The sequence below is a fragment of the Bufo gargarizans genome, chromosome 9 (genome assembly GCF_014858855.1).
Source record: "Bufo gargarizans isolate SCDJY-AF-19 chromosome 9, ASM1485885v1, whole genome shotgun sequence".
In the NCBI taxonomy this organism is placed as follows: Eukaryota; Metazoa; Chordata; class Amphibia; order Anura; family Bufonidae; genus Bufo; species Bufo gargarizans.
Genome location: NC_058088.1, coordinates 112,719,754 through 112,745,194, shown reverse-complemented (window position 1 = coordinate 112,745,194; position 25,441 = coordinate 112,719,754). Strand labels below are relative to the sequence as shown.

General features: G+C 45.2%; 1 protein-coding gene across 1 annotated transcript; it reads left to right on the top strand.

Moving 5' to 3' along the window:
* The first annotated feature begins 4,502 nt into the window (after positions 1 to 4,502).
* Positions 4,503 to 23,998, top strand: LOC122946792 (glutamine amidotransferase-like class 1 domain-containing protein 3A, mitochondrial). Its single transcript, XM_044306601.1, has 4 exons — positions 4,503 to 4,759; positions 10,962 to 11,133; positions 11,226 to 11,427; positions 23,712 to 23,998. The coding sequence occupies exons 1-4, from the start codon at positions 4,652 to 4,654 to the stop codon at positions 23,902 to 23,904; spliced, it is 675 nt and encodes a 224-aa protein (XP_044162536.1). The 5' UTR covers positions 4,503 to 4,651; the 3' UTR covers positions 23,905 to 23,998.
* The last annotated feature ends 1,443 nt before the right edge of the window (positions 23,999 to 25,441 follow it).

Sequence of the window (25,441 nt, the reverse complement as noted above, 5' to 3'; positions counted from 1 at the left end):
AATTTAGAAATCTAACGTGTCTGTGTTACAAACGGTAGAGACGAGATGCGGCTGAAAGAATTTGCCATGGTAGTCTCGGTCAAATGGAGGAGAAGAGGAAAGAGAAGGTCTACATGACAGGAGATGTCACTGGATGTAAAAGGTATGTGGTGCTGTATTCTCCTCCATGTCTTTTTTTATTATAATTATATGTATTTTAAATTTGGCGACCAAATTTTTCAGTTTAGGACCCAATTTGGGGTATTTTTTTTAGTCTGAAGATGTCATATGGCCTAAGAAGAGACTGTGGCGCTCATGAAGCACCACAGCCTCTTCATACAAAAAAAACCTAAACTAAAATATAGGGAGGGGCCCAAGTTGGGTAGACAGCCCCGGGCCTATCATGCACTTAATCCGCCCCTGATTACATGTAGGCAACAGAAGTAGGTGAGGCCAGCGATTCTGTAGTGCAGCACAAAATACCACCTCAACAGCACCAAATACCTCAGTGCAGCACAAAATACCGCATCAGCAGCACAGAATACCACAGTGCAGCACAAAATACCGCATCAGCAGCACCAAATACCACAGTGCAGCACAAAATACCGCATCAGCAGCACAAAATACCACAGTGCAGCACCAAATACTACAGAGCAGCACCAAATACCACTTTGCAGCACAAAATACTGCATCAGCAGCACCAAATACCACAATGCAGCACAAAATGCTGTCTCAGCAGCACCAAATACCACAGTGCAGCACAAAATACCACATCAGCAGCACCAAATACCACAGTGCAGCACAAAATACTGCCTCAGCAGCACCAAATACCACGGTGCAGCACAAAATACCGCATCAGCAGCACCAAATACCACAGTACAGCACAAAATACTGCCTCAGCAGCACCAAATACCACAGCGCAGCACAAAATACCGCATCAGCAGCACTAAATACCACAGTGCAGCACAAAATACCGCATCAGCAGCACCAAATACCACAGTGCAGTACAAAAAACTGCCTCAGCAGCACCAAATATCACAGTGCAGTACAAAATACTGCATCAGCAGCACCAAATACCACAGTGGAGCACAAAATGCTGTCTCAGCAGCACCAAATACCACAGTGCAGTACAAAATACTGCTGTAGTCGGCACAGTATTCAACTGTATCACCACCCTGAGGACAGTGCTGTGCATGATCGCTGAGTCCTCCACAACTAGCTGATTGGTGGGGGTGCTGGGAGTCAGTCCCCTGGCGATCTGATTTTGATGACCTGCCCTGTGGATGGATCACCGGTATCCTGACACCGCACAATTCCTTTAAGACTGTATTAAAGGGATTGTCTGGTCTTGGAACCAACAACCCCTATGAGCTTTGTAACAATGGCTGGAGATGTGGACCAACTAGGTCACTAATAGATTTGGCATAGGCATAAACCAGGGAGTGTAGTCCAATAAAGTGTGCGTTCTTCAGTCTTTAACCAGGGAGGTATGGACATTCTTACAGGAAATTTCCATGTCACTACCCTTGGCGTAATCTCTGTTAGCAACAGTTTACAAATAAATGTGGAGTTCCCAAGTCACGGCACAGAAGTGGTAGGTAGGAATCATGGTCAGACTGAGCAATGGTCCAGGCAAGCAGAGTTCATGCATAAGAGTAGGTCAGGCAGAGGGCTGGACTGGCAGCACACAAGAGAATGAGGTTAGGAGAATAAGCCACATGGAACCAGAAAGAGCGAGAACGAGCGCACATCAAACTGCAAGAGCCAGCGTATGCAGGGGACCCGGCCAGGAAGAGGCAAGGACGAGTCAGCACATCATGGCAGTCTTTCACAGAAACAATTCTATCAACATGTTATAAAACCGAGAATGAGAGCAAGAGCACATTTACTTACATGCCTCTTTCTGCATTGCGGAAGTTGGTTGGCTTTTTGACGCTCATCTACTACTAAGGCTACATTCACATGACCGTAAGGGCCCTTGCAGACGAGCGTTGGTCACGCTGCGAGTCCTCAGCGCAGCTCCCGGCCGGAACGCCCAGCACTGATGGGGTCACATAGCATTAGATTGATTTATGATGCTATGTAACCCTTACAGTTCTGGAATATATTGGATAACACTGGCATAATGCTGTCGGTTATATACCATACATTCCAGAACTGTAAGGGTTACATAGCATCATAAATCAATCTAATGCTGTGTGACCTCTTACAGCGCTGGGAGTTCAGGCCGGGAGCTGTGATGTGGACTCGCTGCGGGAGGAACGCTTGTCTTCAAGGGCCCTAAGTGTTCTGCAGTCCGCAAATTGCAGATCTGCAAAACATGGATACTGGTCGTGTGCGTTGTGCATTTTGCAGATGACACATGGCTGGCACTATATAGAAAATGCCTTTTCTTGTCCACAATTGCGGACAAGAATAGGACATATTGTATGTGATGGGGCAGTTTATTTGGATCCTAGCAATGATGCATGACATGTATAAATTATGCATTCCGGATTCGCGCGCATCTCTGTTCATCCACTCATTAGAACGCTGGCCAGACGGGGCGGTTTTCGTGTTTGTGTTTGTTTTCTTCCTTTTTCTGATTTCTTCCGGTATTTAACAAAATTTATTTCATTCCATTTATTCCGGTTGTGCTCGAGAAATACTAATAACATGCATCCAAGATTTTATCGATAACCAACCCTTTCATCCGATACATATATGTATTAAGTTTGTACTACCTGCAAGCGGTTGGACTCTCAGCCCGTTATTAGGATGGTGGAGTTATTTTCTACACTGTTACCTATATTAAATAGGCTAGATTCAGTCCAACCAAGGTTGCTGGTTTAAGACAAAAAAGTATTTACGTGCCGAAAGGCAGAAGGCCATTGTATTTGTTATTAATTTTGTTTTTATCTATACTATATGTGTGTAATTGATGAATCAATTGAGCGTTCACACTGTGCGGTTTTTCTTGCGGAATGGACACACGGGGCAACCCGGGGTTAACAGGTCGGAGGAATGTCCGCACAGTGTGTTACCAATTACCAATTGATTAAGGTAAAAAAACGAAAAAAGGTGTGTCTGAGTGTGTAGCAACATGTTGCTTGAAATCAGTCCGTTCCTATTGGAGGATGGTTGGTTCCAACCCCTTTATATTGAGGGGTCACGCTCAGCTTATTGTTACGACTAAGGGTACTCACCCGAAACGCGTCATCCTGCCGTGTACCTGATGGTTTTGTCTGTACTGTTTATCAAACAATAAAGAAGAGCTGATAGAGGACTTTTCAGTCTCCGGGATCCTCCTTTAACCTTTCAAGAATAGGACATGCTCTGTATTTTTGCTGGCCCGCGGATCAGAACTACAGATGAGGACAGCATACGGTGTGCTGTCCGCATCTTTTGCGGCCCATTGAAGTGAATGGGTCCGCACCATTCCGCAAAATTGTGGAATGGATGCGGACCCATTTATACGGTTGTGTGAATAGACCCCAACTGTGTAACTCATCTGAACTCCCAAAATGCACTGCTGTTTGGTAGCAGGAATCCAGAAGAAGCAGCACGAAGTATCACACTATTACAGGAGTTTTCAAACCGGAGAAAATTGATGGCAGTATGTTAAAAAAAAAAAAAATTTAACTATACACCCTTCACCACTCCTGTTCTGTGTCTGCCCGGGTCCCTGCTAAGCTCTACTTCCTGCTCCTGTCTTGGCACACAGGAAATGCCTGCTTAGTCCATCACTGGCTGTGATCAGACTGATTTGTGATATAGTATGTAATATGGAAACAGAAAACTGTGTTTTTCCATAATTTTCGCACTCATGGCCTATCCTCAGAATAGATCATCAATATGAGATTGGCGTAGGTCAGCCGCATTTAAGTGAATGGGCTGAGCTGCAATACCAAGCACAGCTGCTATCTAATGGACGGTGCTGTGCTTGGTAAGCTGCGAGGAGGCCACAGCACCTACTGGAGCTACAGTGAGCGCCGCTGCTTCCTCAAACAGCTGATCAGCAGGGTCCCGGGTGTTAGATCCCTACCGATCAGATACTGATGACCTATCCAGAGGATAAACCCTTTAAAATACTGTAGCAGGGGGGGGGGGGGGGGCATTATTTTGGGCAGCACTAAGGTATTGCTGGCCTCTGCCTACTTCTATTGTCCCTGCCTACATGTGCTGCCCTGCCTTCTGTCAATTTGAACCTACCTACAACATACGGCCAATTTTTGTTTTTTTTCTTCCAGAGCCACTTTAATTTCCCAGTCCGCTGAATATGCATCACAAACACATTGACTATGATACATATGAGGATGACAGTGCTGCTGCTCTGACTTTCTTCTTATCGATCCAGACGTCAAGCTTCCGTAGTGCACACAGATAAGCGTAAATTGCCAATAATATTGTGACCATCAGAATAAAGCAACCATTGTGATGATTACCCATTCTCCTTACTGCGGTGTCTTCTTCCTAAACTTCATCATCTTGGGAATTTCCCCGCCTTGAGTTAGGTGAATGATTAGAGTGGAAGCTCTGCTGCTACTTCCTCCTCAGTAAGACTCTACCTCCTGCACACAAGGAGCACACACCTTCTCTCCGTGTATAAAAGGACAGGAGGCTGCACCGTCCTCTACAGTTCTCACCTGCAAACTCCTTCTCTACCTGAGCTCTCCTTTAGCCGGCATCCAAGATGACCAAGACGGTGGCAGTGATCCTCTCTGGCTGTGGGGTGTATGATGGCAGTGAAATCCACGAGGCCTCTGCAGTGTTCGTTCACCTGAGCAGAGATGGGGCACAGGTAAGATACGGGGGTGTGGGTACAGCTTTAACGATGAGGGCAGTCGGAGTTATGTACAGGGCACCGATTCTGGGCAACTACTGAACTTTATGCATCAGGTTTTCTTCAAGAAGTAGTGGTGCAATAGTCACTGTGGCTGCATTTCCTGGCTTATGTCTCCCAGTCTTAGAGGGGAAGTCATGTGCTAATGTTAAATGAATACAGAAATGGGCTTACAATATAAGAATTGGGGAAGCGCAGTATTCTACAACATGACATGGTACAATAGAAATAAAAATTCACTGTGTGTATAAATGTATAGTTAATTGTATATTCACAATCACCTATGGTGGCATGGCTTAAATAGAGACAATAATACAAGCATGAAACAGAAATTATTTTGTCCATATTTACTGGTAACTGTATAATTATGACTGAATATTTCCCAGTATAGATGAAATATAGAGGTAAATATAGCTGAAAATGACAGTATGCATTTTTCATTATTCATACGGATCATGATAAAGAATGCAGTGCAGGGGCCTAGCTATTGTGGAAGCAGGAGAAGCGTCTGCTACGGGGCCCGGACTCAGAAGGGGCCCACCAGTGGGAGGACTAAAAGATCAGGGCCCCCTCAACAGTAATATACAGTGACATGACATACATTATATATGTGTAGGAAACGGATGGAGCGGCTCCTAGGCCTCATCTGAGAGAACGATCTTGACCAGCCATAGGAGTGGGGGCTGCACGGGAGGAGGGGGTTGATGGAGGAGAGGAGCACTTCAAAAATTTGCTGTGGGGTCCAGTTATTTCTAGTTACGCCACTGTAAAGAATGCAGACTTGGTGTGGGATAAAACTATTTTTTGAAATGTGCCTTAATCCAGGTCTAATCTCAATTTTAGCTTTTAAACACAAAAGACCAATCAAAAGTGGTGAGGATTAGTGATGGACGAACATCGGTCGGGATGATTCGCGAACCGTGTGTTCGCGGCGGACTCTATTAACTTTAATGGCAGGCGAACCTGAAAAACCTTCAGGTCATATTTGCAGCCCCCAAATAGTGCAAAAATAGCCCCACAACATGGACATTGACATACCAGAGGGGGATCAATGGCACAAATTCCCACAAAAAATATGTATTTTATTCAGGGGTCATTTTTACGCATCTTAAAGTGAAACTCTCAGAAATGTGCCCTGCTGGAGCCTAGAATTTTTTTATTTTAGGCCAGGGGAGTACATGCCACAAAAATAAGACATTCACCTGACAGAAAAGAACAAGTGATTATGTGGCTGGAGGTATATTAGATAGTCACTGGACAACTAATTTACTGTAGGCCAGTACAGGTCCCCAAAATTAGGCATTCACCTGACAGAAAAGGCATTTTATGCCGCTGTCTATACATAAGACAAGGACCATTCTTTGTTCTGTGGGGTGGCGGATATGTGTGGGCTGGCATGAGGAAATTCAATTACACATGGTCGTCACAGCTGTTGAATTCCTCTGAGATCCATGCCTCATTCATTTTTAGAAATGTGAGGTATCTTGGCACCGACACTGTGTTCCAGAGATAAATTCACTTGCTGCTGAACGTGGCCATATACCTCTGGGATGCCCCTCTGGGAGAAATATTTCCTTCCGGGGACTCTCCATTGCAGGCCTCAGAGTCCACCAGTTTATATGGCAGTAGTTGGCGGGCTAGCAGTTCCGGAGGGTTATCTGGTGTCATCAACTTTTTACGCTAAAAAGTTTGGGCCACAGAAGCCTACCTTCTGCCAGATGAACGCGACAACGGCACGGTGGAAGGTGGAGGACAAATGGAAGGAGCGAGAAGAAGGAGAAAAGGCAGGACGTGGAGTGCCGGGAGTGTGCCTTTGTGGGTTCTGATGGCGTTGCTCCCGCTGGTTTCGGTGATGGGAGGCCAGGTGCCTTCTTAAGGCAGTCGTCCCTAGGTGGGTGTTGGGCTTACCTCGACTTGACAGCACAGGCTGCAGATGGCAACACTATTGTCAGCAGCTGACACGTTAAAAAAAGGCCACACTGGGGAGCAATGCGTCGGCGTCCTGGGAGCGCAAGATGTGACCGTGCATGGTGGATGGCTCGCTCCAGATACATTTGCAGTCTGCTTTTTGCCTCCTGTACACTGCGAGTTCTGCCTGCTTCTCCTTCTCCTCCCAATCTGCTGCTCTGTCTCTCCCTCTGAACTCCCCTCCTCTTCCTTTCTTGTGGGCACCCGTGTGACGTCCATCGACACGTCATCATCGTTACCTTCACCATCACTGACATTAGAGATCTCCGAGTAGGCAGCAACAGCGGGGACCACCCTCCTTGGGTTGATCTTGGTACTGTCGTCAGACCGCTGGGTGGCGGTCGATGTTACCTCCTCTTCCTCATTCGATGACAAGAATAGCTGCGCATCGGTAAGGTCTAAGAATGGATGGGAAAATAATTCCTCTGTCTCGAGTGGAGGGGCTATGGTGGTTTCTTTGGGGGTGCACACAGCAGAGTGAGGAGGGTGCAGATACAGAGAATGAGGAGAGTGCAGAAGCGGAAGGCTGAGTGAGCCACTTAACCAACTCTGGTGCATCCTTTGACGCAATTGTACGCACCTTCTCCAACTTCCCACTTAGTTTCCGGCCTGGTGCACCTGCCCGACCCCTACCACCCCTGCAGAATGGCCTGCCTCTTCTTCTGCCTGTCATGTTCAAAATAACCCTGTGCCAAAGAGCAGTATTTGTGGAAACAGGTATATCGCAGGCCTCAATCAGTATTTGGTGGAATCAGGTATATCAAACCCCTTAATCAGTATTTTGTGAAAGGAGGTATATTGGACCCCTCAATCAGTATTTTGTGGAAGCAGTTATATCGCACCCCTCAATTAGTATTTTGTGGAAGCAGGTATATCGAACTCCTTAATCAGTATTTTGTGGAAGCAGGTGTATTGCAAGCCTCAATCAATATTTGGTGGAAGCAGGTATATCAATCCCCTTAATCATTATTTTGTGGAAGCAGGTATATCGCACCCCTCAATCAGGATTTTTTTGGAAGCTGGTATATCAAACCACTTAATCAGTTTTTTGAGAGGTGCAATATACCTGCTTCCACAAACAGGTATATCACACCCATTGTAAATAGTTGTTCCAATAGCACTTGTCCCTCTATATACCTGCGGTATCGCAGCAGAACTGCACACAACTGCTGCACAGTACAAATGCACTATATAGTTTCTATGTTAGAAACTATATTATAGGTATATCCCACCCCTCAATCAGTTTTTTGGGGGGCAACAGGTATATCGCACCAGTTGCAATTAGTTATTCCAATAGCGTTTGTCCCTCTATATAGCTGCAGTATCGCAGCATACATGCACACAACTGGTGCACAATACAAATGCACTATAATATACTTTCTATGTTAGAAAGTATATTATAAGTATATCACACCCCTCAGTATATCACACCTATCGATAGCACACCTATACCAGTCCTTAATAGGACTTTTGTGGCCCTATTAGCTAGCGTTTGGTGTCCCTAACAGCCTGTCCCTGCTCCACAAAGCAACCTCTCCCTACACTGGCAAAAGACTGAATGTAAAATGGCTGCCAGATCGGGTTCTGTTATAGGGTGGGGGTGTGTCCATGTGCTGAAACGTCTCAATTGGCTGTCCTGTCCCACCTGATAGATGTGTCATGAGTCAAAGTTCGGCGCAATGCAAAAGAATATGGCACATGCGAACATCGCCATATGTTTGCATGTTCAGCGAATCGCGAATGCACAAAGTTTGCAGAGAAACGACCACCGGTGGAACCGCAAGACCATCTCTAGTCAAGGCTTCTTTACTGTAAGAACTGTGAATCTGTGGAATAGACTTCCTCAGGACGTGGTCACAGCAGGAACAGTGGACAGTTTTAAAAAGGGTTTAGATGAATTCTTATGCTTATGAAAATATGTAGAAATCTGAGTCTCACTTCCTTCTGGGATTCGCGTTCCCACGCTTCCCTTGGTTGAACTTGATGGACCTTTTGTCTTTTATTCAACTGTATTAACTATGTAAATGTCGCAATTGCCATAACGCGATTTTTATTTATTTTTATAATTTTTTTTTACATCACACAGCTGATTTCCGTTCCGCAAAACAAAGAACATGTCCTATTATTGTCTGCATTACGGACAAGGATAGTACTGTTCTATTAGTGGCCAGCTGTTCTGTTACACAAAATACGGAATACACACGGACATGATCCGTATTTTTTGTGGATCCATTTTTTGCGGACCGCAAAATACATACGGTCATGTGCATGAGCCTTAACTCTCATTGGAAAAAAAGTATATAACACAGAAACCCTTTTTTGCAGCATCTTCTATAGCAGAAGCATAGTCTATTATGGTTTTTTAAATGAGCACTGTGTATGTACAGAGTAAGTTGTCATTTTTAATATGCCACTTGTGAACTCATCGGGCACCATAGCCGCCGGTTTTCTGCTGTTTCAAACAGCAGAATCCTAGGGCTAAAGTCTGCAATCAGTGATAATACTGATCGCAGACATTTAAACCCACAGATGCAGTGGTCAGTTGTGAACAAGGAATCTAAGTTGGAAAATGCTGCACGCTCCCACATCCCCTCGCTGAAATCAGGGAATCTGTTACCTCATAATGATAGGCCAGAGCTTGCGGGAGGCTCCGATACCTATCAAAGGAATATTCCAATACAGACCTGCAGGTGGCAGCACTGCATTGGAATATACTGATTTGCCCATGCAGTAATGGATCAAAATCCATTAGTGAATATAAATGGCAATCTAATCATTGCTTGTTATAGTCACCTAGGGTGACTTAAAAAAAGTAAAAATTTTAAAAAAGCTAATATTTATCCCATACGGCGAATGGAAAAAAATGGGCCAATTCACCCTTTTTTTTTTTTTTTATTGATTCACCTTCCAAAAAAATATAATAAAAACTGATCAAAAAGTAATACACATGCCAAAGTGGTATCAAGCAAAAAAATGAGCCCCCGCACAGCTCCATAGACATAATTATAGAAAATAAAGATATGGGGATATAAAACAATATGTTGATAAAAAGAAAAATAATTTTTTAATTTTTTTTTTGTTGTATTAAAACACAAGAAAAACTATATACGGTAAATGTGGTATTGTTGTAATCATACCGACCCTGAGAATGAGGGCAACTGGTCAGTGTTACATCATACGGAACGCTGTAAAAATAAAACTGTGGCAGAATTTCGTTTTTTTCCAACTCCAACCCATTTGGAATTCTTTTCCAGCTTCCCACTACATTGTAGGCAATATTAAATGGTGCTATTAAAAAACACGTGGCCCGCCAAAAAACAAGCCCTCACATGGCTAATTAAATGGAAAAATAGAAAAGTTATGGCTCCAGAAAGGCAAAGAATAGAAAAAGAAAATAGAAAATGGGTTTAATACAGTGAGGAAGGGGGGGGGGGGGGGGGGGTGCATGTCAAGGACACTCTTTTCGAATACTGCATGTCAGACCGATTATATGCTATCAATATGTTCAGTGTACTTGCTGCAAGCATTTTTTGCCATATATAATAAGTGCAGGATCATAACCTTAGCTTTAGTCCTCATTAAAGGTGTTTTACCATCTCAGGCATTTATAGGCTACGTCATGAATGTCTCATAGATGCATGTCCTACCTCTTAGACCTGCACCTACCTCTGGAATCCACACCTTTCCACCTCTATGGAAATTATGAATTATGTGCGGATGTTTCTCTAACTACCAAAAGACAGAATGGCTATGTGCATGCCCACCCGTCTCTCTATTCCTTTCCCACCTAGATGTGGATCCACTCAAGGAGACCTACCGTATGTTCTTGAAAAAGGTACAGGCCCCAGAGGTTGGACCTACATCCATCAGACATCTTCTGTATATCTTAAACTGAGAATTGAGCACTTCTGTGGCTTGTATCCCTCATTACATTGTTAATTAATGATTCTTAATAATCCACAAACAATGGATGTGTAACTTCGATCCATCATTAGATCTTCCTCAGACAGCTGGTCAATAAACACAGATCTAAACAGTCTCAAAAACTCGTATCTGTAATCTACTCAGGCGATAAAAAAATAAATAAAAAATTGCAATTCCTTCTGGATACAATATAGCCCTTACTAGATTCTGACTGTATGAAGTATATTATTGGTACACTAAAAAATCTTCATTTATTCTCCTTCCACAGTATGTCGCATTTGCACCCAACATAGACCAGATGCATGTGGTGGACCATGTGAAAGGACAACCCTCTGAAGAGAAACGCAATGTACTTACAGAGAGTGCTCGCATTGCAAGAGGAAACATTAAAGATCTTAAAGATCTAAAAGTCAGTGAATTTGATGCACTCATCATACCAGGTACAATATGTCATAACCCTACGAATCATGCAGAATGGATCTTATAAGAGGGAGAATTTTTACACTTTGCCAATTTTTCTAATCTCTACTAGGAGGTTTTGGAGTTGCCAAAAATCTTTCTTCTTGGGCGGTTCAAGGAAAAGACTGCTCTGTAATTAAACCCATTGAAGAAACGATTAAAGGATTTCATGCTGCCAAGAAGCCCATTGGCCTGTGTTGTATCTCACCTGTGTTAGCGGCAAAGATTCTACCTGGATGTGAGGTCACTGTTGGCTCTGATACAGAGTGTGAAAAGTGAGTATCTATCTATCTATCTATCTATCTATCTATCTATCTATCTATCATCAGGGGAGGATTGGGAACTTAAAGTGGCCCTGGGAAAAAAAAAACTAAAAGTGGCCCCATGTTGGAGGTGGATCCAGATTGACAGAAAGTGGGGCAACACAATGAGGCAGGGACAACAGAAATGGGGGGGGGGGGGGGAGGGGGGCAGCAGTACCTTAGTGCAGCACAAAATACTGCTCCAGCAGAACCAAATACCACAGTGCAGCATTAAATACTGCTCCAGCAGAACCATATACAACAGTGCAGCATAAAATACTGCTCCAGCAGAACCAAATACCACAGTGCAGCACAATATACTGTATACAATATAATGCCACAGTATGAAACTGTATCAGCGTCCTGAGGATGGTGATACAGTTGAATTCAGGAAGTACCTATGGATGCTGGCCAGGTGCATAAGTACCTGATGCTCCTAGCATTAATCTATCTACTATCTATCAATCATTTTCTATGACAAAACACTGTAAACAGTTTAAAGAGGAGCTGTCACCTCTTCTGGCATGTTTATTTTAGTAACTACTTGCATTTCCCACGTAATGACAATTGTGGAGCAACTACTTATATAACGCTATGTTGTGTCATTCCAAGATTATTCCTACTAGGATTTTATAAAATAATTTCCACAGTCTCTGTGCTACCAGTTGTGTCCCTGCACAGTCTGACAGTGGGACTGATTGGATAGTGGCAGACTGTGCAGGGTCAACCCCAACTGGTAACACCCGGATGGACTTTTATTGCAGTCTGTTGACCATTCATAAGAAATAATAAAGGAACGGCACAACGTAACAATTCTGTAGCATTTTTATTCTTATGAATTTATCTCATGGGTAAGTACCGTATATACTCGAGTATAAGACGAGTTTTTGGGCACATATTTTTGTGCTCAAAAAGCCCCCTCGTCTTATACTCGAGTCTACTATCTTACTTTGTCTTTGCTCCGGTAATAGCAGGCAGTGCGGGGGGCGGCGCTCACTCACTGACGTCACGCGCCTGAGCCGCCTAGTGGAAGCAGGCGCGTGACGTCAGTGAGTAAGCGCCGCTCCCCGCACTGCCTGCTATTACCGGAGCAACGATAAAGTAAGATATCCAAAGAATACTGATAAATAAAGAATAAAGAATACTGATAAATACTACTTTATAAATATACTGCTGTGAGCGTCGGGGAGGGGGATCTGTGGATGGCACTGTAGGGGGATCTGTGGATGGCAGTGCCATCCACAGATCCCCCTACAATGCCATCCACAGATCCCCCCTCCCCTAAACAGTGCCATCCTGGCACTGTTTAGGGGAGGGGGGATCTGTGGATGGCACTGTTTAGGGGGGATCTGTGGATGGCATTGTTTAGGGGGGAGATCTGTGGATGGCTCCCTGTATTTAATGCAGAGTGTGTGTGTATATAATGCACACACTCTGCATTAAATACAGGGAGTCAGAGTCAGACTCCCATCAATCTGAGTCACCCTCTTGCAGATGTGTGTATATAATGTAGAGTGTGTGCATTATATACACATACACTCTGCATTATAGCTGCATTTCCCACCCTAGTCTTATACTCGAGTCACTAATTTTTCCCATTTTTTTGGGTAAAATTAGGGGCCTCGGCTTATACTCGGGTCGGCTTATACTCGAGTATATACGGTAGTTACTAATGGCAACGTTAGAACAGGTGACAAGTCCTCTTTAAAGGGGTTGTCCAAGTTATATTTATTGATGACCTATCCTCAGAATAGGTCATCAATATCAGATCGGCCGGGGTCCGACACCCGGCACCCCCTCCGATCAGCTGTTTGAAGAGAAGGCGTGCGCGGTGTCAGCTCTGCCTCCTCTTCACTGTTTACCTTCTAGCTGTTGCATCTGCAGTGGTGAGCAGGTGTAATTACACCCAAGCCTTCCTATTGAAATGAATGGGACGGCTTGGGTGTCATTACACCTGCTCACCACTGCAGATGCAACAGCTAGAAGGTTAACAGTGAAGAGGAGGCAGAGCTGACACCGCGCACGCCTTCTCTTCAAACAGCTGGTCGGAGGGGGTGCTGGGTGTCGGACCCCCTCCGATCTGATATTGATGACCTATCCTGAGGATAAGTCATCAATAAATATAACTTGGACAACCCATTTAACTTCATTATGGAAATCATGTTCATTGTCCCTTGCACTGAGGTTTCACTGATGGTTTTATTTGGACAGCTCAAGGCTGTCAGTAATGATGCCTGTTAGACCCAAATTATAGCTTTTAAAAGTAAAAGAAAAATCCCTCAGGCATTTCTTACAGATAGTTTTGTTTAAATAAAGTACAATAATATTATTGTAATTATTCTCTTATTAAACAGCAGTTAAAATAGAATAAATAGTATACATGATGCACATTTGGTATCCCCATACAACTCATGCCACTTGTACAATATATTTGGCATCCCCATACTGCACCCTTGCTCCTTCTGCTTCCTCAGCCAGTTGCTCTTTCCCCTCGTTAATAGAGTTGAGCGAACACCTGGATGTTCGGGTTCGAGAAGTTCGGCCGAACATCCCGGAAATGTTCGGGTTCGGGATCCGAACCCGATCCGAACTTCGTCCCGAACCCGAACCCCATTGAAGTCAATGGGGACCCGAACTTTTCGGCACTAAAACGGCTGTAAAACAGCCCAGGAAAGGGCTAGAGGGCTGCAAAAGGCAGCAACATGTAGGTAAATCCCCTGCAAACAAATGTGGATAGGGAAATTAATTAAAATAAAAATTAAATAAATAAAAATTAACCAAAATCAATTGGAGAGAGGTTCCATAGCAGAGAATCTGGCTTCCCGTCACCCACCACTGGAACAGTCCATTCTCAGATATTTAGGCCCCGGCACCCAGGCAGAGGAGAGAGGTCCCGTAACAGACAATCTGGCTTCATGTCAGCAGAGAATCAGTCTTCATGTCATAGCAGAGAATCAGGCTTCACGTCACCCACCACTGCAACAGTCCATTTTCATAAATTTAGGCCCAGCACCCAGGCAGAGGAGAGAGGTCCCGTAACAGACAATCTGGCTTCATGTCAGCAGAGAATCAGTCTTCATATCATAGCAGAGAATCTGGCTTCCCGTTACCCACCACTGGAACAGTCCATTCTCAGATATTTAGGCCCCGGCACCCAGGCAGAGGAGAGAGGTCCCGTAACAGACAATCTGGCTTCATGTCAGCAGAGAATCAGTCTTCATATCATAGCAGAGAATCAGGCTTCACGTCAGCCACCACTGCAACAGTCCATTGTCATAAATTCAGGCCCAGCACCCAGGCAGAGGAGAGAGGTCCCGTAACAGACAATCTGGCTTCATGTCAGCAGAGAATCAGTCTGCATGTCATAGCAGAGAATGAGGCTTCACGTCACCCACCACTGCAACAGTCCATTTTCATAAATTTAGGCCCAGCACCCAGGCAGAGGAGAGAGGTCCCGTAACAGAGGATCTGGCTTCATGTCACCAGAGAATCAGTCTGCATGTCATAGCAGAGAATCAGGCTTCACGTCACCCACCACTGCAACAGTCCATTTTCATAAATTTAGGCCCAGCACCCAGGCAGAGGAGAGAGGTCCCGTAACAGAGGATCTGGCTTCATGTCACCAGAGAATCAGTCTGCATGTCATAGCAGAGAATGAGGCTTCACGTCAGCCACCACTGCAACAATCCATTGGCATATATTTAGGCCTAGCACACAGGCAGAGGAGAGGTTCATTCAACTTTGGGTAGCCTTGCAATATAATGGTAAAATGAAAATAAAAATAGGATTGAATGAGGAAGTGCCCTGGAGTCCAATAATATATGGTTATGGGGAGGTAGTTAATGTCTAATCTGGACAAGGGACGGACAGGTCCTGTGGGATCCATGCCTGGTTCATTTTTATGAACGTCAGCTTGTCCACATTGGCTGTAGACAGGCGGCTGCGTTTGTCTGTAATGACGCCCCCTGCCGTGCTGAATACACGTTCAGACAAAACGCTGGCTGCCGGGCAGGCCAGCACCTCCAAGGCATAAAAGGCTAGCTCTGGCCACGTGGACAATTTAGAGACCCAGAAGTTGAATGGGGCCGAACCATCAGTCAGTACGTGGAGGGGTGTGCACACGTACTGTTCCACCATGTTAGTGAAATGTTGCCTCCTGCTAACACGTTGCGTATCAGGTGGTGGTGCAGTTAGCTGTGGCGTGTTGACAAAAGTTTTCCACATCTCTGCCATGCTAACCCTGCCCTCAGAGGAGCTGGCCGTGACACAGCTGCCTTGGCGACCTCTTGCTCCTCCTCTGCCTTGGCCTTGGGCTTCCACTTGTTCCCCTGTGACATTTGGGAATGCTCTCAGTAGCGCGTCTACCAACGTGCGCTTGTACTCGCGCATCTTCCTATCACGCTCCAGTGCAGGAAGTAAGGTGGGCACATTGTCTTTGTAGCGTGGATCCAGCAGGGTGGCAACCCAGTAGTCCGCACAGGTTAAAATGTGGGCAACTCTGCTGTCGTTGCGCAGGCACTGCAGCATGTAGTCGCTCATGTGTGCCAGGCTGCCCAGGGGTAAGGACAAGCTGTCCTCTGTGGGAGGCGTATCGTCATCGTCCTGCCTTTCCCCCCAGCCACGCACCAGTGATGGACCCGAGCTGCGTTGGGTGCCACCCCGCTGTGACCATGCTTCATCCTCATCCTCCTCCACCTCCTCCTCATCCTCGTCCTCCTCGTCCTCCAGTAGTGGGCCCTGGCTGGCCACATTTGTACCTGGCCTCTGCTGTTGCCAAAAACCTCCCTCTGAGTCACTTCGAAGAGACTGGCCTGAAAGTGCTAAAAATGACCCCTCTTCCTCCTCCTCCTCCTCCTCCTCCTGGGCCACCTCCTCTTCCATCATCGCCCTAAGTGTTTTCTCAAGGAGACATAGAAGTGGTATTGTAACGCTGATAACGGTGTCATCGCCACTGGCCATGTTGGTGGAGTACTCGAAACAGCGCAACAGGGCACACAGGTCTCGCATGGAGGCCCAGTCATTGGTGGTGAAGTGGTGCTGTTCTGTAGTGCGACTGACCCGTGCGTGCTGCAGCTGAAACTCCACTATGGCCTGCTGCTGCTCGCACAGTCTGTCCAGCATGTGCAAGGTGGAGTTCCACCTGGTGGGCACGTCGCATATGAGGCGGTGAGCGGGAAGGCCGAAGTTACGCTGTAGCGCAGACAGGCGAGCAGCGGCAGGATGTGAACGCCGGAAGCGCGAACAGACGGCCCGCACTTTATGCAGCAGCTCTGACATGTCGGGGTAGTTGTGAATGAACTTCTGCACCACCAAATTCAGCACATGCGCCAAGCAAGGGATGTGCGTCAAATTGGCTAGTCCCAGAGCTGCAACGAGATTTCGCCCATTATCACACACCACCAGGCCGGGCTTGAGGCTCACCGGCAGCAACCACTCGTCGGTCTGTTGTTCAATACCCCGCCACAACTCCTGTGCGGTGTGGGGCCTGTCCCCCAAACATATGAGTTTCAGAATGGCCTGCTGACGTTTACCCCGGGCTGTGCTGAAGTTGGTGGTGAAGGTGTGTGGCTGACTGGATGAGCAGGTGGAAGAAGAGGAGGAGGAAGCCGAGAAGGAGGAGGTGGCAACAGGAGGCAAAGAATGTTGCCCTGCGATCCTTGGCGGCGGCAGGACGTGCGCCAAACAGCTCTCCGCCTGGGGCCCAGCTGCCACTACATTTACCCAGTGTGCAGTTAGGGAGATATAGCGTCCCTGGCCGTGCTTACTGGTCCACGTATCTGTGGTTAGGTGGACCTTGCTACAGATGGCGTTGCGCAGTGCACACTTGATTTTATCGGATACTTGGTTGTGCAGGGAAGGCACGGCTCTCTTGGAGAAGTAGTGCCGGCTGGGAACAACATACTGTGGGACAGCAAGCGACATGAGCTGTTTGAAGCTGTCTGTGTCCACCAGCCTAAATGACAGCATTTCATAGGCCAGTAGTTTAGAAATGCTGGCATTCAGGGCCAGGGATCGAGGGTGGCTAGGTGGGAATTTACGCTTTCTATCAAATGTTTGTGAGATGGAGAGCTGAACGCTGGCGTGTGACATGGTTGAGACGCTTGGTGACGGAGGTGGTGGTGGTGGTGTTGGTGGTACATCCCCTGTTTGCTGGGCGGCAGGTGCCAACGTTCCTCCAGAGGCGGAGGAAGAGGCCGAGGCGGCAGCAGCAGAATAGGCCGAGGCGGCAGCAGCAGAAGAGGTAGCAGGGGGAGCCTGAGTGACTTCCTTGGTTTTAAGGTGTTTACTCCACTGCAGTTCATGCTTTGCATGCAGGTGCCTGGTCATGCAGGTTGTGCTCAGGTTCAGAACGTTAATGCCTCGCTTCAGGCTCTGATGGCACAGCGTGCAAACCACTCGGGTCTTGTCGTCAGCACATTGTTTGAAGAAGTGCCATGCCAGGGAACTCCTTGAAGCTGCCTTTGGGGTGCTCGGTCCCAGATGGCGGCGGTCAGTAGCAGGCGGAGTCTCTTGGCGGCGGGTGTTCTGCTTTTGCCCACTGCTCCCTCTTTTGCTACGCTGTTGGCTCGGTCTCACCACTGCCTCTTCCTCCGAACTGTGAAAGTCAGTGGCACGACCTTCATTCCATGTGGGGTCTAGGACCTCATCGTCCCCTGCATCGTCTTCCACCCAGTCTTGATCCCTGACCTCCTGTTCAGTCTGCACACTGCAGAAAGACGCAGCAGTTGGCACCTGTGTTTCGTCATCATCAGAGACATGCTGAGGTGGTATTCCCATGTCCTCATCATCAGGAAACATAAGTGGTTGTGCGTCAGTGCATTCTATGTCTTTCACCGCTGGGGAAGGGCTAGGTGGATGCCCTTGGGAAACCCTGCCAGCGGAGTCTTCAAACAGCATAAGAGACTGCTGCATAACTTGAGGCTGAGACAGTTTCCCTGGTATGCATGGGGGTGATGTGACAGACTGATGGGGTTGGTTTTCAGGCGCCATCTGTGCGCTTTCTGCAGAAGACTGGGTGGGAGATAATGTGAACGTGCTGGATCCACTGTCGGCCACCCAATTGACTAATGCCTGTACCTGCTCAGGCCTTACCATCCTTAGAACGGCATTGGGCCCCACCATATATCGCTGTAAATTCTGGCGGCTACTGGGACCTGAGGTAGTTGGTACACTAGGACGTGTGGATGTGGCAGAACGGCCACGTCCTCTCCCAGCACCAGAGGGTCCACTAACACCACCACGACCATGTCCACGTCCGCGTCCCTTACTAGATGTTTTTCTCATTGTTATGGTTCACCACAACAACAAATATATTATTTGGCCCAATGTATTGTATTCAAATTCAGCGGGATATAAATTTGAGGCCTAGTATTTAGGCGCTGGGTGACCGGTATGGATTTAGTGACAGAATTAGACTTGGAAATGCACAGAAGCGTGTGTGTGAAGTTATTCTGAATGACCCAATGTGCACCTTGAATATTATATACCCTTTTTGGGATAGATTTCAAATAGCTCTGATATAGCAGGAACCACTAAATTATGAAATTGCTAAATTGGGAATTGTACTTCAACCCAGAACAAAAAATGTGCTTTGACGGGCACTAAATAACTTTCCCAGCTACAACAGGACAGCGGTAACGAGAGATTTAGAGGGATTTAAATTTGAGGCCTAGTATTTAGGCGCTGGGTCACCGGTATGGATTTAGTGACAGAATTAGACTTGGAAATGCACAGAAGCGTGTGTGTGAAGTTATTCTGAATGACCCTATGTGCACCTTCAATATTATATACCCTTTTAGGGATAGATTTCAAATAGCTCTGATATAGCAGAAACCACTAAATTATGAAATTGCTAAATTGGGAATTGTACTTCAACCCAGAACAAAAAATGTGCTTTGACGGACACTAAATATCTTGCCCAGCAACAACAGTACAGCGGTGGGTAACGAGAGATTTAGAGGGATTTAAATTTGAGGCCTAGTATTTAGGCGCTGGGTGACCGGTATGGATTTAGTGACAGAATTAGACTTGGAAATGCACAGAAGCGTGTGTGTGAAGTTATTCTGAATGACCCAATGTGCACCTTGAATATTATATACCCTTTTTGGGATAGATTTCAAATAGCTCTGATATAGCAGGAACCACTAAATTATGAAATTGCTAAATTGGGAATTGTACTTCAACCCAGAACAAAAAATGTGCTTTGACGGGCACTAAATAACTTTCCCAGCTACAACAGGACAGCGGTAACGAGAGATTTAGAGGGATTTAAATTTGAGGCCTAGTATTTAGGCGCTGGGTCACCGGTATGGATTTAGTGACAGAATTAGACTTGGAAATGCACAGAAGCGTGTGTGTGAAGTTATTCTGAATGACCCTATGTGCACCTTCAATATTATATACCCTTTTAGGGATAGATTTCAAATAGCTCTGATATAGCAGAAACCACTAAATTATGAAATTGCTAAATTGGGAATTGTACTTCAACCCAGAACAAAAAATGTGCTTTGACGGACACTAAATATCTTGCCCAGCAACAACAGTACAGCGGTAACGAGAGATTTAGAGGGATTTAAATTTGAGGCCTAGTATTTAGGCGCTGGGTGACAGGTATGGGTTTAGTGACAGAATTAGACTTGGAAATGCACAGAAGCGTGTGTGTGAAGTTATTCTGAATGACCCAATGTGCACCTTCAATATTATATACCCTTTTAGGGATAGATTTCAAATAGCTCTGATATAGCAGAAACCACTAAATTATGAAATTGCTAAATTGGGAATTGTACTTCAACCCAGAACAAAAAATGTGCTTTGACGGACACTAAATATCTTGCCCAGCAACAACAGTACAGCGGTAACGAGAGATTTAGAGGGATTTAAATTTGAGGCCTAGTATTTAGGCGCTGGGTGACAGGTATGGGTTTAGTGACAGAATTAGACTTGGAAATACACAGTAGCGGGTGTGTGTGAAGTTATTCTGAATGACCCAATGTGCACCTTCAATATTATATACCCTTTTTGGGATAGATTTCAAATAGCTCTGATATAGCAGGAACCACTAAATTATGAAATTGCTAAATTGGGAATTGTACTTCAACCCAGAACAAAAAATGTGCTTTGACGGACACTAAATATCTTGCCCAGCAACAACAGTACAGCGGTAACGAGAGATTTAGCGGGATATAAATTTGAGGCCTAGTATTTAGGCGCTGGGTCACCGGTATGGATTTAGTGACAGAATTAGACTTGGAAATGCACAGAAGCGTGTGTGTGAAGTTATTCTGAATGACCCTATGTGCACCTTCAATATTATATACCCTTTTAGGGATAGATTTCAAATAGCTCTGATATAGCAGAAACCACTAAATTATGAAATTGCTAAATTGGGAATTGTACTTCAACCCAGAACAAAAAATGTGCTTTGACGGACACTAAATATCTTGCCCAGCAACAACAGTACAGCGGTGGGTAACGAGAGATTTAGAGGGATTTAAATTTGAGGCCTAGTATTTAGGCGCTGGGTCACCGGTATGGATTTAGTGACAGAATTAGACTTGGAAATGCACAGAAGCGTGTGTGTGAAGTTATTCTGAATGACCCTATGTGCACCTTCAATATTATATACCCTTTTAGGGATAGATTTCAAATAGCTCTGATATAGCAGAAACCACTAAATTATGAAATTGCTAAATTGGGAATTGTACTTCAACCCAGAACAAAAAATGTGCTTTGACGGACACTAAATATCTTGCCCAGCAACAACAGTACAGCGGTGGGTAACGAGAGATTTAGAGGGATTTAAATTTGAGGCCTAGTATTTAGGCGCTGGGTCACCGGTATGGATTTAGTGACAGAATTAGACTTGGAAATGCACAGAAGCGTGTGTGTGAAGTTATTCTGAATGACCCAATGTGCACCTTCAATATTATATACCCTTTTAGGGATAGATTTCAAATAGCTCTGATATAGCAGAAACCACTAAATTATGAAATTGCTAAATTGGGAATTGTACTTCAACCCAGAACAAAAAATGTGCTTTGACGGACACTAAATATCTTGCCCAGCAACAACAGTACAGCGGTAACGAGAGATTTAGAGGGATTTAAATTTGAGGCCTAGTATTTAGGCGCTGGGTGACAGGTATGGGTTTAGTGACAGAATTAGACTTGGAAATACACAGTAGCGGGTGTGTGTGAAGTTATTCTGAATGACCCAATGTGCACCTTCAATATTATATACCCTTTTAGGGATAGATTCCAAATAGCTCTGATATAGCAGGAACCACTAAATTATGAAATTGCTAAATTGGGAATTGTACTTCAACCCAGAACAAAAAATGTGCTTTGACGGACACTAAATATCTTGCCCAGCAACAACAGTACAGCGGTAACGAGAGATTTAGAGGGATTTAAATTTGAGGCCTAGTATTTAGGCGCTGGGTGACAGGTATGGGTTTAGTGACAGAATTAGACTTGGAAATACACAGTAGCGGGTGTGTGTGAAGTTATTCTGAATGACCCAATGTGCACCTTCAATATTATATACCCTTTTTGGGATAGATTTCAAATAGCTCTGATATAGCAGGAACCACTAAATTATGAAATTGCTAAATTGGGAATTGTATTTCAACCCAGAACAAGAAATGTGCTTGAACGGACACTAAATAACTCGCCCAGCTACAGCACTAGGGACAGATTTAGCTGGATATAAATTTGAGGCCTAGTATTTAGGCGCTGGGTGACCGGTATGGATTTAGTGACAGAATTAGACTGGGATATGGCCAAAAAATAAACAGACTATTGCTGGTTAAATGCACTTGGTGTGACAGCTTCACCCTGATGTAGGCTTTAGCCAAAAAACAACCACACCATTGAGGGTTAAATGCACTTGGTGACAGGCGCAGCTTGCCCCTGATTTTGTATATGGCCAAAAAATGAACAGACTATTGCTGGTTAAATGCACTTGGTGTGACAGCTTCACCCTGATGTAGGCTTTAGCCAAAAAACAACCACACCATTGAGGGTTAAATGCACTTGGTGACAGGCGCAGCTTGCCCCTGATTTTGTATATGGCCAAAAAATGAACAGACTATTGCTGGTTAAATGCACTTGGTGTCACAGCTTCACCCTGATGTAGGCTTTAGCCAAAAAACAACCACACCATTGAGGGTTAAATGCACTTGGTGACAGGCGCAGCTTGCCCCTGATTTTGTATATGGCCAAAAAATGAACAGACTATTGCTGGTTAAATGCACTTGGTGTGACAGCTTCACCCTGATGTAGGCTTTAGCCAAAAAACAACCACACCATTGAGGGTTAAATGCACTTGGTCGCAGCTTGTGCTGGCGCACCACAAGACACAAAATGGCCGCCGATCACCCCAGAAAAATGAGACTGACAAACGGTCTGTGCAGCCTAAAAACAGTGAGCAATTGAGGATCAGCAGCTCAATGATCCACAGCTGCAGATCGATCAGTTAATCAAGTCCTTTGGAGGAGTTAATCTGCCTAATCTCGCCCTACTGTCGCAGCCGCAACCTCTCCCTACGCTAATCAGAGCAGAGTGACGGGCGGCGCTATGTGACTCCAGCTTAAATAGAGGCTGGGTCACATGGTGCTCTGGCCAATCACAGCCATGCCAATAGTAGGCATGGCTGTGATGGCCTCTTGGGGCAAGTAGTATGACGCTTGTTGATTGGCTGCTTTGCAGCCTTTCAAAAAGCGCCAAGAAAGCGTCACAAAAGCGCCAAGAAAGCGACGAACACCGAACCCGAACCCGGACTTTTACGAAAATGTCCGGGTTCGGGTCCGTGTCACGGACACCCCAAAATTCGGTACGAACCCGAACTATACAGTTCGAGTTCGCTCATCCCTACTCGTTAAAAGACTGAAACAGGTTCCTGCATAATCGTCTTGTCTGGTCCTGTCACTCAAGGAGAGGGAGGGGCTGGAGGAGGATGTAGGAGGAGCAAAGGTGCGCAGAGTGGCTTTGGCCCGCCTTCAGTGTGCATAATTACCTATATGGATTTAATGTACTTTTTCACTAAGTGAAAGGTATCATCAGTCCATTCAGCTGAGCTAGCCCTACAGGGCTGCTTCACATTGTGCCGAATGACAGACTCCTTTTATTGTCATTCCAAGCAATGCATCAAAGAAGAGCCAGGTTTCCAGATCCATCGTGTACATCCTAGTGCAGAGTCTGAATTCTTCTTGTCATGTTGACACCGTTGTAACTTGGTGACCTTTGTCTATTCTACAGATGGCCATATGCAAAAACAGCAGGAGCCATTAAAGAGCTGGGCTGTAAACACGTCAACAAACAGGTCAATGAAGTTCACATAGATGCGAAAAATAAACTGATCACGACCAGCGCCTTTATGTGTAACAGCCCGATACATGAGATATTTGATGGCATCGGTGAAATGGTTAAAGCAGTGCTCAAGCTGAGTTGATTTAGAAATTCTATAGAACTGCAGGACAAATCATGTTGTTAATAAACCCTGTATCTTTTTGTACACACAAATAAAGTATTACTTTGAAGTAGAACTGATTGGTGATTCCACATTTTTTTACAATCTTATTGTGGTTCATTCAGCACAATTAATCCTAGCTTTGTCCAATTATGGAAATTGCAAACCTGAGATTCTGATGACTTGTTACCTTCTGATAGGGCGCAAGATATTCTGATGCTAATCCTAGTTGTATGTAAATTGTATTAATACAGAGAAGAATAATATCAGAATATATTAAGGCTACTTTCACATCAGCGTTTTCCTTTCTGGTATTGAGATCCGCCATAGGGTCTCAAAAACGGAAGAAAACACTTCAGTTTTGTCCCCATTCATTGTCAACGGGGACAAAACTCAACTGAACGGAACTGAGTGCACTAGAATACATTCCGTTCCGTTTCATTGCTTTCCCATGACACACACAGAAGCGCTGTAAGGAACGTTTTTGAGTGCGTTCTGGGATACTGATCAAGACGAATCCATCATGAAACAGAATGTAAGTCAATATGATACAACTGGATCCGTTCTGAACGGATGCAGACGGTTATAGTATATACCGGATGCTTTTTTGCTGAACCCATGACAGATCCAGAAAAAACGTAGTAAGTAACCTAAACCAGTTTCCTTTGGCATACTTGTATAATGGTCCTTTTACATGGACTGATAATGTCACCGCCAGACATCTGAGAAGCTCTGACAGACGTTTTTCAGAACCTCCTTCCTGAGGTTCTTTTGTTTTGCTTTTGTTTTTTAATCTCGTTTCCCTCTCTCAGCTGTCATCTAGTTGCACTGATTGCATCCCTTTAAATCCCCTCCCATACTGCATCACTTTGCGGTTTATACAACTTCCTGGAGTGTGCTGATGCTAGAAGCTGTTACTGCTGCATCCACAAGATAAGTCTGTTTTCTTTATTTCTGTTTGCCTGTGGGCTTGATCCTAGGTGACCCTGACTCCCTCCGTATTAAGTGTAGGGAGCCGGTGGTCGTGTCCCCTCACTATTATAGGGTGTTCAGGTGTCATACAGTCGAGGAACGAGGGTATGCAATTTTCTACCATTGAGATTTTTGCATAGGCTGAGCAGTAAGGGAGAGAGCTAGGGCTCTTACAGGGCTTACCCTCCTGTTCTTTAGTTTTGGCTCAAGTCAGTCGGATCTTCATTTGTGTCTTCTAGTTTTCTGTAACACCATCCGTGACAGATAATCAGGCCAGCTATCGAGGATGCTCGATCCTGATGACTGGCCTTTGTAAAAGGCGTTGCCAATCACTTGATGAAAGACCAACTGTTCGTTCATTGGCTGACCATGTCTTTCTGGAATCTAAAATCATTGTTTCTGTGCAGAAGATTGGCCCATATACAGTGGCGTGCCTAGGGTGTTTGGCACGGGGGGAGGGCCATTCTTTGGCACCCCCGCAATACTTTAAATTGCCCTCATTGTACAACCTTCACAATAGTTTTGTACAGATGTGTGCCCTCTCATA